At 36.5% G+C, this 16,490-nt stretch overlaps 1 protein-coding gene across 11 annotated transcripts in view; it reads left to right on the top strand.

Moving 5' to 3' along the window:
- Window positions 1–16,159, top strand: part of CADPS2 (calcium dependent secretion activator 2) — a 591,026-nt gene extending 574,867 nt beyond the window's left edge. For all 11 annotated transcript variants that reach the window (XM_061414557.1, XM_061414550.1, XM_061414559.1 and 8 more), the window contains 2 exons: window positions 9,486–9,590; window positions 15,193–16,159. In XM_061414557.1, coding sequence (XP_061270541.1) covers window positions 9,486–9,590; window positions 15,193–15,366 — 279 coding nt within the window. In that variant the 3' untranslated portion in view covers window positions 15,367–16,159. The remainder of the gene's footprint in view (window positions 1–9,485; window positions 9,591–15,192) is intronic.
- Window positions 16,160–16,490: the final 331 nt, after the last annotated feature.

Genomic DNA, 16,490 nt, shown 5'->3' with positions numbered 1-16,490 from the left:
GTTAACTTGTACATTAAAATGTTTCACATTTTCATCTACTGAATAGATGTTGTTGTTGTTTTTTCAAATAGTATACCGTGGAGAATTAAAATTTAGAAAGCTTTCAAATAGGAGATAGTGATATCTTTAACTTGTTTTTATTTCTCTCTGTTGCAAGTGGATGATTGGAAACCTGCCAGGATGTAGAGCTGATTCAACAGTTGTGCCTAGCTCTAGTGCTTACAATATCAAATGCCATGACGGTGCAACAAGGGCACGCTCCCCCTCTCTACCCTTCAGAGGTTCTCTGCTGAAAACCCAGGCTTATGCCACCTCCCAGGAGGGCTCTTCATGCTCACTCAGACTCAAGTCTGAGTCACAGTGCCACAGCATGGCGGTTCTCTGCCTTTTTTATACACCTCTCACAAGACCAGCAAGCACTAAAGGCCCCAGGACATGTCCTTTAGTGGTGAAAACTCACGAGGCAGCACTGACAGCGCCACACTGGGTAGCCCCACGGCCTCTGATACCTGCCATGAACAGCTACTAATACCCCTGAGCATATGCCAGAAAGGTGGTCCGCTGCATGCATGACAGACTCTGAAAAACCAGTCTGGAGCTGAGCACATCAACTTCTGAGCACATATAATGTTATCATATCCTTGTGTGTAAGAATGTATATGTTGTGTTGTTGACTTTCAGTTGCTAAGTTGTGTCTGACTGTGATCCCATGAATTGCAGCACTCCAGACTTCCCTGTCCTTCACTATCTCCTGGAGTTTTCTCAAACTCATGTCCATTGAGTCAGTGATGCCATCCAACCATCTCATACTCTTTCATCTCCTTCTCCTCCTGCCTTCAATCTTTCCCAGCAGCAGGGTCTTTTCCAATGAGTTGGCTCTTCATATCAGGTGGCCAGATTATTGGAGCTTCAGCATCAGTCCTTCCAGTGAAGTGTTGATTTCCTATATGTGGATACTCTCATATGTACCTAGGCATGGGGGGTTCATTAGTTTACAGTACTTTCTCCTTTACTTAGTTCATCACCTACAATGAAATTAGACTGTCACATTTTCAGTTCTGTTTTAGTCGTGTGTTAAATTTCATTAGCCAATTGCAGTTGTTTACTTTTTGGTGATGCCTGCAACTTTAGCATTCATTAAATTATTTTGCTATTAATGAAATGTTTCATTCAAGTCAACAGTTCCTCTGGCTCTGATATTATCCTTTGTCTATTGAAAAGCTGCCCTGCCACTATTATATGTGTAACAGTTTATATCTCCAAATATTGTAGAAGCATTCAGTCCCTCAAAAAATATGTAACACATGTTATGTGCTGGACATCCTGCTAAGGGCTAGAGATATTAATAAAAAGACTCAGTTTCTGCCTTATAGATACTCACATCCTGTTGAGGCAGATATAGAGCACATTATGCAGTATTTCTACAGACACATGTACAGAGATTTAAAGGCAGAAAATACGGGAGCTTCTAATTCTGCCTGGTAAGAGATAGTGTTGGCTTCATAGGAGAAATGATGGTTGAATGGAGTCATCAGTGTCATGAATCTGGCCAATGAAATGTACGTGGGGATAAAAGTCCCAAGAGAGGGATTGACTTACCCAAAACTTGTAGGTATAGAGAAACACAGTATCTACCAGAGCAGCAGATCACTCATTTCCTGTGAGAGTGCACCATGAGTCAGAGACACAGGGATAACTGTTTATTTCAGTCCCTACAACACTCTGGAAGAGGACCCTTGGAATAATTTTTCCCTATTTTTTATAGGGAAACTGAAGCAGAAAGACTGGCTAACTGTTCATTCTCAGACTGAGGTTTTATCTCAAACTTGTACCATTCAATAGAAATTGCAGGAGTCTAATTTATTTTTATCCAGATCCTACATTATTGATTTAAACGCAATATTGACCAAACTTTTATATATAGTACTCAAAATAAGTCACTGAACCAAATGAACAGATCTTATCCCCAAATAAATCATTCACAGTGTATGTCTGCATCCCAAACTAGTACACATACCCTTAAAACTGGGTTGACCACTGTGTTCAGCCAAACCATTGATTAGTCAAAAGATTAGCCCAACCAGTATGCATTCCATCATTTGTCATTAAGTAGGGGAGAGGGAAACAACTGATGATCTGAAATTTTCACTTTGTAATCCCTGGCCGTTTTAGCACCAGGAAGAGAACCGCAGAATAAATTTACAAAGGCACTTGCCTGCTTGATGATAACGAATAATGAAGAATAGTATTGATTTTAATGCTCTTTGTGTAGTGTGAGGACAGATAGGCTAGTTAAGTAATATTACTTTCAGGATATTTTGGGAGAAAGGAAATTTGGAGTTAATAAAATAGAGGTGAGTGGAAAAAAGCTTGTGCAACCTCCAGTTTCTGGAACTTACCCTATTATATAACTTACCCTGTTTTATGATTGAAGAGGGTTGAATGCATCTGGAAGCATCTTAGTTATTGCATTCATGCATTTTAAAAAAGAATGGAAAAAAGTACTGAACTTCAAGAGTAGGAAAAATGTTTCATCATTCAACAAGCATTTATTAGGTACCAACTATATGCCAAACCTCCCATGTTTGCACTTCTTACACTTTCTCCTTCTTAACAGACACCATAGTGTTCATGAACTCTGCTTTGCAGTCTTCCTCATAGAACTAATAGAAGCTCATAGAGCTTCCCTGGTGGCTCAGAGGTTAAAGCGTCTGCCTGCAATGTGGGAGATCTGGGTTCAATCCCTGGGTCGGAAAGATCCCCTGGAGAAGGAAATGGCAACCCACTCCAGTATTCTTGCCTGGAGAATCCCATGGACAGAGGAGCCTGGTAGGCTACAGTCCACGGGGTCGCAAAGAGTCGGGCACGACTGAGTGACTTCACTTTCACTTTCATCGAACTAAAAAATGAAAATTGCCCTAAATGTGAGTTTATTGAACATGGAAGGGGAAAAAGCATGAGTCAAGTTCTTCTATGTTCTGTATTTAAAAAATAAGAAAACTGTACATATAGATTGAATCCCTTCATGAATGAACTAGGATCTTCTTTCCACATTGTTTTGTTGCAGTGAAAAAAGATTTTCTCAGTATTCCTAAGTTTTAGAGTATATGGCACTTTAAAAGCATTAGAGTATATGGCACTTAAGAAGAAAACATGTGGGAAATGCATAGCATAAGAGCCAGTTGGTTAGTTATCCTAACAGAGTCTGGTTCTTCAAAAAATTTATTATATTGTGTAATTACATTGTCAGGTGTACAAATACCTTTGGTAATGTAGATTACATTAACTTGTAAGAAAATGTGATGGACTTCTTTGGAACAATAAGCTTCTCCTATATTATTTCATAATTCTGCATCATAACCATGAGGGAGCACCAGGAAGGATAGAGCTATTTTCTTAGTTGTCTGCTACAAATACCAAACTGTTCTGAAAAAATCAGAGACTTCGTTGATGAAACAGACTGTTTCATAGAAGGAAATGGAATAACCTGGTAGTCACGAGCACAGACTTTGAAGCATAGATATAAGATGAATCTTAACCCTGCCGCTTATATAAACTTAAATAAGTAAATTATTTAACCTAAACTCAGTTTTCTACCTCTGTGAGCTCAGTTGCCATGCAAAATGAAAATAAGAACCATCTCATCACAGTTGGTATAAGAATCAAATGAAAATTGAACTGATGCACTTGAACTTCCCATGGAGGCATTTTTTTTTAAAAAACCAGATACTCTTATAGCCAGATTATTATTATATATTATATAATATATTGTAGGTAGCATTATTAATATAAAATCATAGTAATGATGCGTCAGAGTTCTTAATAAATTCCATTTATTCTTCTTTATACTTTATTGTTTCATTTTTATAGAATATCTATTCTTCATTAAAAGGCCAAAATGAATAAGTTTAAAACAAAATAACATCTAACAGAAACATCTATAATTCTAGACTTGCATATTTGGATGAACAAAGCTATATTTAACCAGCATTTAAAAAAAAAAGACCATTTGTCTTTTCCCTTCCCTTCATTTTTAGGAGAATCACAAGCTGCATGGTTTCTAATCACGCCCTTTCCTTTGATAGTTAAATCTAATCTCAAAGTATTTCTGGAGAGTATAAGAATCTTATTGTAAAGCTAGATTCATCTCAGCTGCCCTTCATAACCCAGATGAGAAAACCGAGGCCTACAGAAAGCAAGAGGCTCAGTCAGGTGAATGGTAGCCTCACAGGGCTTCCACGTACTCAGCCCCCGAAGCTTCTGGGTTGATAATGTCATTCTCTGGTGTGTTCACGACCAGCCCTCAGCGGCTAAGTCCTCCTGCATGCCTCTGGGTTCAGCTGGTTGATAGATGTAGATTGGGTTGAACACTTCCTATATTCTAAACCTAATAGACTGGTTTCAGTTTTCCTTAAATAGAGCCCTTAATCCTATTCCAAACCAACAAAAAATCCACACTTTAGAACTTTCAAAATGCTTGTGCTTTGAGGATCTGTTTTGTGGAGCCAAATATAATTGTTTCTGGGGGATGCCTTGACTAGAGGGGGGAAGGATGGAATTATTACACCAAAAGTACATTTTAGTGTTAAGAAATGAGAAGTGAGTGACTACAAATTTAATTATGTCAAACAGATGTACTGTGGACCAAAGGAGCACTCCATGTATAAAGAAGCATTTATATTTACTTTTTAATGTACTGGTGAAACTGTAAGGTATTCACTTTTCTAAATATTTTGTAGCCCTCTAAAGCCACAACATGATCTTAAAGGATGCTTTATATTTATCAGATTTTTCAAAACCTTCACCTTTTCAAAACTGTTATTTGTTCTTTTATTCAATTCATCTTAACATTTAAGAGGTACATACTTCCTCAGATGAGATTTTCTAGATGGTATTTCATTTCAACACAGTGACTTGACTCTGATAAAAACAGACAGCTTCTCTTGAAATAAATGAAGAAATACATACATACTGTGGAAATTTAGCCATTCCATATCTGGGGGCACTAAAAAGTATTGGTTGTGGGGTTTTGTGGTTTTTTTTCTCTGTTGTTCACCTATTGAGACGAGACTAGCTGGAGAAGAATGAAAATATATCAACTAGTTGTACCAATTCATAATCAATAAAAAAGCTAAACACTTAAGCAGAAAATAGATCACAGATTTGTTCCCCAGCAAAGCACTTATTTTTACCCAGCCATCATCATCAGAAGCCGCATTATGACAAATGATTTGCTTGAAGCCGCCGTAATACATGGACCCTATGGGGTCCTGTGATTCAGATTTAGGAATATCAGCCCCAGAGGGTCTGAAGACATTGTGCATTAGTATGTATTGAGACCTCATTCCAGGTGGCAAGCGGCTGGACTTTCTTAAAAAGAAAAATATATAAAACTTCCAAAATAAAGGTAGAGTGCTTATTTCCAAGCAAGAAGTGTTATATTGCATTGAATCCTCTTGCCTCCAAATGTTATAAATTAGGCAGAAAAGGGAGCCGCGCATATTTAATATATTTGTTTTGTATTTCCACTAGTCAAGGGAATAATGAAATTCCTTAACTACTTCTCTTTAACTTGCATGAAGAAAGCGCGGTGTGTTGCTAAATCTCTTTTCAACCAGCACTGCCGAGAAACAACTTTAATCCTTGTTAGAAAATTGCCGAGTCTGGGACTGACAAAGAGCTCATGCTTGTTCCATTGTTAGTGCTCCCCGGCCCCAAGAGCAGCGCCCTTTACAGCTGCATGGATCCCGCCCGGCTCAGCTGCACTATTTAGGAGACGAGGTTTGTCAATTTCTATTGACAATGGAGAGAGTTTTTCAGGGCCTGTAGCAGTGCTGACACAGTTGGGGATCAATGCCAGCCATTCAGAATGCACCCTCTTTCATTGCTGTGGTTTGTTAATTCAAGACTAAAGGTCCACTGAGGGGGTTCAGGGTGTTTAAGAAAGCTGATGAACTGTTTAAGAAAGCTGATGAACTGCAAGCGTTTATAGGCCTGGTGTGGCAATTTCCATAGTCAGTGGCAACTCCTGGCACTAAGGGAGCTGTGTCCTTGTTGACCCTCTTGTTATTAAAAATGCACAAGTGCTGCGCTTCTCAATATTTCAACACTCTTTCATTGTCAATACCACCTTCTGAGCCCTTCAGCTTGTTGCTTGCTCTAAAGATCTTCTTAGATTGGGTTTGAAAACTTCACCTTAAACACTAGATTAGACTGATGTTCTGTTTTCCGTGCTCCTGTTGATTTGTTGAACCTTCCCAGGGCTGGAAAGCAAGTAGCAGCTTGATGGGGAGACGGGCCGCTAATATGATTTACCAGTCTACAGTCATGCACAATAAGTGTGAATAAATACAGGGGTCTCACAGAGTCAACCCTAGCCTTTCCTTTCCTTTTATTTTTGCTTTAAAAGAGATATCTCAAGAAAATGAAGTGAGTAATGCATGCCCTTACAGGAGTTGAATGAACCACAAAAAGAAAAAAAAAAACACATATTTTTTGTTAAAGTGGTAGGCTGCTGGCATGGATTGATGGAGGGGGAAAACAATAGTGCAGAATATACACTTACTGCTTTATTCTTAAGTAGACCAAGCAGAGAATAAAGCAGTAATGCCATACCCATGACTTGAGTGCAGGCTCCAGCGCCCCTTCGTTGTCATCCCCTGAAAGGAAAAGTGAATAGTCAACCAAGTTGCTTTATAAAATTAACTTTTCCAAACTGAAAGCACATTTTCTAACAGTCATACTTCACTGCACATTCACCCCTTTCAAATTTTTTTTTCTTTGTTTTGGGGGATTGGTTTGCTTCAGTAGAGCGGGTGGGTGGGTGAGGGGAATGAAGCTAACTTACCTTTGAATTTTTTCTCAAAATGGAAAAAAAAAATGGGACCTATCATCCTCCACCCAAAAGAAGAACATTTCTATTCGAGCTCAAGAAATAGGGAAATGCTACTGACATTTTTTGGGGGGGAGGGGGGTGTGTTTCACCATATACAAGAAAGAAGCAAAAAAAAAAAAAAAGAAGCAGTCCCAGTGAGGTTTTTTTTGGTTTGTTAGCTTAGTCTTCATAACACCATAAACTCCAAGCTAAGCTGCTTATTTCTCTTCATTTGCTTGCTTTCGCTGAAGTTCTTCAAAATGCTTTGACTTAGGAATTAAAATTATGCATGATTAGTGGATGAAATCATTTCCCTTATAGAATGTTCCTTGTAGAATAATTTGTTTGCCTTTAAAGCAAGATGATGATAAAGTGGCTTAAGCATTTTATTAACATTAATTCTTTTTCTCTGATTTTATAGTTAACTTTAGATATTTGATTTCCAAATTATTCTTCTTTAAAATTACAATTTTGGCATTGTGTTACAGAAGGTATATTAATAATAAGTTTCTGTGTTATATTAGATGTCCCTTCAATTATCACTTAATCATAAGTATCATTTACATGTAATAGAAAAATGAAGTTACATTAATTTTAAATTATCTGTGGATTTTTTAAGAACATAAGATGCGTAAGGAGTAATTTTAAGAAAGTATTTTCATTTATCTCAAATTCATACAACTTACCACATATATAGTAACTTTACAGTCTGACACCCAGATTATTGCGTATGTTATAAACTTAGTACAATATATCATATTTTGTCCCCCAACTAAATTACCCCTTGAAGAAGCGCTATAATTTAAGAGTCATAACCATTACGGCTACATTTTAGCTTTCAAGTTACTTGGAGAGTGGAGTCGAGGTAAGAGTGTTACGTTACTACAGTATACTCATTCAACATCACCAATACCTCTGAGTGTTTGCTTGCATTAAAATAGAACTCAAGAAGTTGAGGCTATCATTTAAAATAAGAAAGTAGAGGATTTAAATATCAGATACTAATCTATTAAGATTTAATATGTCAGCTGAAGTACTAAATTTATTAGTTTGTTTTTTAAGAATTTAGGATTATCTTGTTTTATAAAACTTGTATCTGATACCTTTACACGTTCTGAAAGTTAGGAAAGTAATCATTAGGAAAAAGCAAAATTGGGTACATGAATAACAGTTTTTAAAAAAACCTTAGCCCATCTCACAGTTTAAAAACTGGAATGGTCATTCATCCATTTGATATCACAGTATTCAATAGACCAGTTATTCATTTTCAAATAGCTCATCTCATTTTATGCATGTGTGTCCAGTATATCTACCGATTATAAGAAATAAGTCTGATGAAATCTTAAACCAATTCATTTTTACATTGGGCTTAAACGACCATTCCTTACACTAAATTTTGTTAGAACATGTTATAAAATACAAGTCCAGGTGAATTTCAGACTTACATCACTTGAGATTTCTTTTAGAAATTTGAATTTACTGCTTTATTGTGGAAGAAATATGAAGAATTTTTCTGTTTGAATACCTAACATATGCACACGCATGTGTGATCTGTGGTGTCACTGTTTTTGTATATTCAAGCAAGGCACAAAATCCCTTCTCTCTCAAAGACTCTTTCGTCACTTCCTAAATGCTCCGTGGCCATTGATATTTCTCGCACTTATCTGGATGAACAGCATTATTTTCTTACAGTATTACCTAAACCTAGCTCTGGCATATGAGTACCAATTCCCTTAAAATGCCATCACTAATGGCAGATTGCCTTTTCTTGAAAATGGAAACAAAATTTCTTCTTTGACAATACTCACAGACATGATATAGGAGCAAGAAAGTACATTAGAGGAGAATTTCAGTTTTCCCAAGAGAGTTTTCATAAACAGAAAACATGAACCCTCTGAAAACACTTGCAAAATGAAACAGATTGTTTTTTTTTATAGTTTGGTCAACTGACATGTGTTTTTGTAATTCTTATAAGACACAAGAATTCCATCCTGATAACATTCCTTTCTAAGATCTGAAATCTTTATTTTAGGTGGTTTTAAGCCATCTTGGCAAATCCTTAACAACCAGTTATAGATAAAGGTGTTTTGGGGGATTAGAGGTTAGTAAACTGTAGATGTTTTTTGCTATCCCTCCTTTAAAATGCTGTTTCTAGGTATTGCCTACATGCATTATGACATCTACTGATTTTTACATAACCTAGAGATTAATGGGAAATTTCCCTTTGAAAATAATTTACCCATTTTTTTTCCTGCTGCTTGGCAGTCCATTCACTCCCATATTATGTATTTAGTACCCATTGTTACCTATAAATTACAAAGCAGGCTGCTAGGCTGCAAATGCAAAAATACTGTTTCCCATGAATATGTTGCAGCTGAAAGACTGTAATGTTAATTCATATAAAGAATAGCCTGGGTCAACTTAGCAGATTTTCTAGCAAAACATACAATTCTGTTAACAGAAAATTATAGCATTATTGACTTCAAGTGCTGATCTGTGGTCATTTTGGAGTGTTTCATTACCCCCTCATTACCGAATCTGTTAAATAAGTACTGCAGAGGTTGTTTTCTTGTTTTGTTCTCCTGCCTTCTGCCCCCATCCTTCTTTGCAGCAATGGTACAGCAGCTCCATGAAAGTCATCTGTGTGTGGCTGGCTGATAGATTAGACCTTCAGCTTCATATTTACCAACTGAAGACACTCATCAAGATCGTGAAGGTAAACAAAATGTGTTGAGACGTGAATTGCCCACCAAGCTATAAAGAATAATGGCAAGATATTGACATATAAGAAAATCATATTTAATAGAACCGAGTGGATGTAAGTACTTTAAAAACATCACTGTTGGCAATGATGCACTGCTGCTTATTCCATTTTCAGTGAGACTACGAAATCGTGTTTCCACTAGTAAAAAGTATTTTGTTACCATAAAGGAATCACATTTTAAGATAATATACATAAAGCCCCTACCATATTTACCTAAATGTAGTAAGTCCATAATAATTTTGTATTAATTATCTTAGGTACAGCAGTGTTTTTTCCTCATACATTTCCTTCACATTTATTAATACATCATTAGAAGGATTTTTAATTATATTTGCCCCTAGGACAAGGAGAATCTCCATTATTTTTGTTATATCCTGATATGAAAGTAAAACATTGGCACTGCCTGAATTCTTTTGGAAGCATACCCCAATATGTGAGAGATGATCATTGTGAGTATTGGGGACCATCCATAACCACCAACGGATGTAATCTCTGTTCACCAAGGCTGTCTTGACTTATGCTTTTCAAGAGTATACTTAGGAGGGACTTTAAGATAATATCTTATTCACACCTTTAAAACTCACATGATTTTTCACACCTTATAAATTCTAGTAGAAATGCAGAATATACAACAGATATAACTTTTTCTTAAAATTGAGACAAATTCTACATTTTGGCCAAAAACAACTCTAAGCTATTGCAAATCAGCGGTTCTGGGCTACAACCCTTGGGGTCGCAGAGAGTCAGGCACAGCTGAACGGCTAACACTTTCACTTCACTCTCATATATTTATATATATGTGTGTGTGCCTATATATTTGCATGTATCTTTATGCACACATATACATATGTATGTATATTCGTATGTGTATATGTACATACACACATCTAGGCAGTGGTTCTGACAATGTCATTCCTGATATAACATTACCAGCATCACCTGAGAACTTAGACATGCAAATTCTTGGGCTCCACCCCAGATCAACTGAATCAGAGTGTCTGAGAGCGGTACCTGGCCATCTGCACATGAACAAGCCCTCCAGAGGATTCTGATAGATGATAAACTTTGAGAAGAACCATTGTATCACATTGTTAAAAGTTTTATTCATATTAAAATATTTTCCACCATTCTCTTGGTTCCTGCAATCTCATTAGATTGCAGATTCTTTTGTACCATAGACACAGAAGTTATCATAGGTTAAAGTACCCACCAAGACGAAAGTTCTAAAGTCAGAAATCGGCAAATCTGCTAGAACAGAACCAGACCTATGATGTCACAGTGATAGCAATCATGATTAGTCATAAACAGCAAGTAAAATTATAGCCATCCAGTAAGTTTTATACACTAAACACATTCCGTTTCAATCAACAAACTACCTTTGATCTAGAACACTTTTTACCAGGTGTTATTTATTTTATAAAAAACCTGAAAACGCACCACAAATATGTTCATATTTGCTTTAGCTCCTCTATGATTTCTTCCTTGTTTCTACAAACGTGACTTGGAGAGCTTTCAAATGAAGTTTGTTTTTCATAAAAGAGAATCAGAATAATCTGTGTTTATGTTGTAAATATATGTACATGTTAAGACTGCAGTCAATAATGTGACTAATATTAGGATTAGCTTAGGATCAGCTAATATCCCTTAGGATCAGCCATATTTTCAAGCTAATATCTACTGTATTCAGGATGTCAGAAATTACAAACTCAGGTAACTGATACTAGATAGGTTGGTAAGCTCTTGTTTTTAGAATAAGAATCTGCATGTTTTATTAACCCATCATTTTTTCTTTCAAAGTCGTTCCTATTCTAATGTCCACTAGTCATTCACATAGTTAGCAGGAAAAATGATTAATAATTTTGTTAATTATAGGGTGACATTTCCATTTTATTCTAAGTCAATCTATCTTGTTTTTTAATCGTATTTTAATATAGTGTTCATTATGGCTACCAGCAATCAAGACTGACAAATATGAGATTAAAATTTCATGTATATATGTTTGACTTTCCGGGTATTATTTTTCGCAAGCAGGCCCCCAAACTCAGTCAATATTTTCTTGGGCTGATGCATTTAATAAAGTCCTAGTGTTTTATTTAATAATTAAAAGTGATTATCTTTACAATAAAAATTAGGATGAATTAATTTAGTATTCTAGTTATTTTTTTTCTACTTTGAATATAAGCAGACACTAGCCAATTTCATACACAGATTCATCACTCTTTGGAGCCTATATAGTTATAATGTTCATTTTCCAGTGAATTTACACAGCTATTAAACAGCACATGTACAGAGGTGTGCAGGCTCTGAGTAGGCTGTCCTTCTATCCACATCACATAGACTGGACCTGCCTGTTACAGCAGAGTAGTACATTCTACTCGGAGCCCAGCTACTAGACCCTTGAAACCTGGTTCTCACAAGCATTGTCATTCTTCTGTGCCCATGGAGACCCAGATGCCATCAAAATGTATATGATAACCAACTGCCCCACAAAGACACCTAGACAGCCATTGGTTCATTCGTGTTGCTCACTAAGAAAAAACAAATTGCAATAAAATTTTCACAGAAGATGTAGGACTAAGAAATTAACAAAGTTGTAATATCAGAATGATTGATTTGAGGAAGGGTAAAATAGAATCCTCAAATAAAATGGCTGATGGATTGCTGATCTCCCTAGAGGCCATTTGACATTTTGAAGCAGTTAACATAAATGAGCTGCCTCTTTTACCAGGAGAAAAGACAACAAGTGAGCAGCACCCCGCGGCAGGCACTTGTCTTAAGTAAGAGCCAAGCAGACCTTCTTGGCAGCCACAGAGGATCTCTACGTGTCAATAACATTTTATGAATTCTAAAAAGAGAGAGAGAGATTGCAAGGGTTCCTGCCCTGCAGTTCCCCTAATGGCTTATCACTTCCTAATAAAATAAGGAAGCAGAATCCAATTTTATACAAACTACAAAGCCTTTAATATGGCAAATCCACACTATAGCTCTGTCCTAGCCAACTTATTGATAATTAGAGTAAATGTAAAGAAAGCCATTCCAATAAAATAAGAAAGTAGGACTCACAAACTCAGTATATAATTGTCAGTGGAACAATAATACCTTATTTCAGATGCTTTATCTGTAGATGAATATTTTGTATGCTTGATATATTTTTAACCTGTTAGACCGTTGTTAGAGGCTTGAACACAAATCTCTTATGTAGCAATACCATGTAAACTAGTTACCAGATTTTCTAGACAAAATTGACCTAACAGAGTTACTTTGTGGGTTCTGGAGCAAATTACATAAATTTTGGTGTGAAATATCACCATAGTAATAATAAGGTTTAATGGTTTAGAGGGCTTCCCTAGTGGCACAGAATGGTTTAGAAAGAGACAATGAGGATGGTAGGTTTTATGTGTCTTAATATAAAATATTAAAATCAAATTAGAATCATTTTGGTCATCTAAAGAAAAACACTAAACTCTCTTTGCTGTTGAGATGCTGACCTCAGATACAGTCCGTGTTCCTCACAGTTCAGTTTATTTTTTGGACATGTGGTAGACTTTTCAAATATGCATTTTATTTATGACAAGAGAATATCACTTCTGAAATGTGAATGATACCATAGGGCATAAATCAAATCCTAGATGACAAGAAGATAAACTGTGAAAATACCAATGACCCCACTACCTGGTAATGGTTCTGCTCCTTCCCCGAAGTTCATAGACCAGGTGTGTATATGCAGGGGCTTAAGATGCCATCCATCAGCACTTCCGCCCTCAAGTGAATAAGCACCTTCAGCTCAACTGTCTGAATATTATATTTTCCTTCTAATTGTGTTGAATGAAATCATGCATCCCATAATGTTTCAGCTATTGGAGTTGTTACATTGGGCCAGAAAGTACAACATTCCTTCTTCTTCTTTGACTTTTTTCTTCTACTAACTGCAACCTCCAAAAAAGTGACTTTTAGCAATCATTTAGAACAAAAAACTGGCACATGGATATGTACTGATACTCTGGGACAATCCATTGAAACCTGGCTGTTTAGTATTCTAAATCTAACATAGGACAGAAAAAAAAAACTTTAAAGATATTTAGCATTTTAATGGAGAAGGCAATGGCACCCCACTCCAGTACTCTTGCCTGGAGAATCCCATGGACGGAGGAGCCTGGTAGGTGGCAGTCCATGGAGTCGCACAGAGTCGGACACGACTGAGTGACTTCACTTTCACTTTTCACTTTCATGCATTGGAGAAGGAAATGGCAACCCACTCCAGTATTCTTGCCTGGAGAATCCCAGGGACAGGGAAGCCTGGTGGGCTGCTGTCTATGGGGTCGCACAGAGTCGAACATGACTGAAGTGACTTAGCAGCAGCAGCATTTTAGTGGCCTTGGAAGTGTTTCTGTAGAATCCCCCATTCAACTGACTACAACTTTAAAAATCAATAATAAAATGCCAGCTTTGTTTAGTCATAAAAAAGTCACATGTGAAGAAAGTCTCACTTAAGGGGAAAAATAAAATGAGGAAAATTCTATAGTTTACATATCTTAAGAGCCACAGAAATCAGAGTTGTGTAGTTATTTCTGTTGTTTAAAAGCACTGTATAAACAATAAAATGGTATTTGTTCTATTTTTGACACATAATACACCAAATAATTTACTGTTTCACAAAAGTGTAAATATGTCTTTCATTAGCCAACCAAAGGAAGCTTAATGCTGGAATTTAGCACTTCACATTCCAAGGCAATTTCAGAAGGGCAAAATTCATAGGGACATTTAGGTGCTCACAGAGTTTTACCCAGTATACATATAAATAAACTTTATAATTCACAAATGCTAAAAATGCAGACTTATTTTAGTGATAATAGGATTAATCCTCTTCCCTCCACAAACACCCCAAAACCTAATGCAGTTTATAAAATGTATTTTTGAATCCTCAGTTGAAAAACTAAGAATTCCTTCAGATTGAAAATGTACATAAGTATTTATCATTTTACTTTTGTTACAGGTTATTCAAATAGTAAATGTTGTGCAGTTAGTAATATATTGGTTAAAAAAGCTCATTTGTCATCTGACAGTCACAACATTTTGATCTACTCAGAGTGATTCTAGTTTGAATAGCATTATCAGAAGTCTCTCATTTCATTTTCTCCCTGGAACTACACCTATAGGATGACTGGCATGGGCAACTACAATCTGAATCCATTAGTGAATTGTACCAGATCATTTTTGAAATGCCAACTGAGTATATATACATTTAGACATACACATATACATCCACAGGGGCTTCCCAGGTGGCGCTAGTGGTAAAGAACCCGTCTGCCAATGCAAGAGACATAAGAGACGCAGGTTCAATCCCTGAGTCAGGAAAATCTTTGGAGGAGGACAGGGCAACCCACTCCAGTATTCTTGCCTGGAGAATCCCATGGATAGAGGAGCCTGGCAGGCTATGGTCCATTGGGTCGCAAAGAGTCAGACACAACTCAAGCAACTTAGCACATATGCATGCATATACATCCATAGATATAATCTGTAAGGGATCTAAGTGGTTTCTCTCTCCTTCATCCAGAAAACCTATAGGGACTTCCGACTGCAGGGTGTGCTGGAAGTCACCCTGAACAGTAAGACCTATGACACCCTACACAGACGTTTAACAGTAGAGGAGGCTACAGCTTCTGTTTCAGAAGGAGGAGGACTTCAGGGCATCACGATGAAAGACAGTGATGAAGAAGAAGAAGGCTGATGACACGCAGCTCTGCAGAAGGAAGGAGGACCTTGACTTTATTTTGTACTTGTTCTTGTAATTACACTGATTGTTTGGACCAAATATAAATGCTTGTATTTCACGCTACATTTAAAAAGTTAATGTGGAATTAGAGTTAAAGGAGAAAATGCAAGTATTTTTTTAAAAAAAAAAAAACAGCCTTTTTTTTGTGTAGCTGGATCTAAAATGATGACCTTTGGCTGGCTCTGTGATTGGAACATGAATCTTTTTTTGAAGAAGATTTGACCTTTGTTTTCTGTAATAACATCAAAGTCATGTCCTGTGTTGTGAAGTGAGATATGTATTTCTCATGATAAAACATTGTGAGAATAAGCCACTTCTAATCACTGTGCCAGTCCCATCTTACGTACCCTTGTTAAAATGGCATGTACTTGACAGTTTATCATTTATGTGCAAGGTTTGTCTCCTAGTCAAATTATCATTGTTGTGATGTGTAACCTTGGCTCTTAGCACTCCAAATTGGTCTGCAGGTGTATTCCTGGGCTTAAAGGATTGCCAAACCCAAATATAGACTAGATTATCCAATGGACTTGTGTCTTGTTCCATTCTGAATATGTCTTCTCTCAAGTATAAAAAAAAATCTCAAAGTGTGGGTAATAAACATGCTGCCTTCAACATACCATGTTCTACTTCTCAGTGTAACAGCTTGCAGGCAATGGAAGTCTGCTTGGCCCTAACCACCTCTGTATTTATTAGGATTGTATAAATTAAATGCAGTAAAAAAATGTTAGCAGTATTACAAACATCTCAACAGTTGGCTCTGTGTTTTTATTTTGTTTATTTATAGTCAAATGAGTATGAGATATTAACACTGCTTTCCACCTAGTAGATACACACTTGTTCAAAGAACTAGTTACTATGACAGCACATTTCCATAGCAAAGGTAATGTTGACTACATACTCATATATTATGTATTACTAGTTAACATTATCAATTAGTGTTAATAATGAGTAATACTAGAAATGCAAATAATGTTAACTAGCAATTGACATTTAATTAACTTTTTTCTTCCTCCAAAATATTTTCTGGCTATAATTTTGAAGTACTATTTATCTTTGATTTTTTTTTTCAAAAATATGTC

This window comes from Bos javanicus, chromosome 4 (genome assembly GCF_032452875.1).
Source record: "Bos javanicus breed banteng chromosome 4, ARS-OSU_banteng_1.0, whole genome shotgun sequence".
Taxonomy (NCBI): domain Eukaryota; kingdom Metazoa; phylum Chordata; class Mammalia; order Artiodactyla; family Bovidae; genus Bos; species Bos javanicus.
Note: the sequence above shows the minus strand (reverse complement) of the source record. Positions and strands in the feature narration are given on the sequence as shown.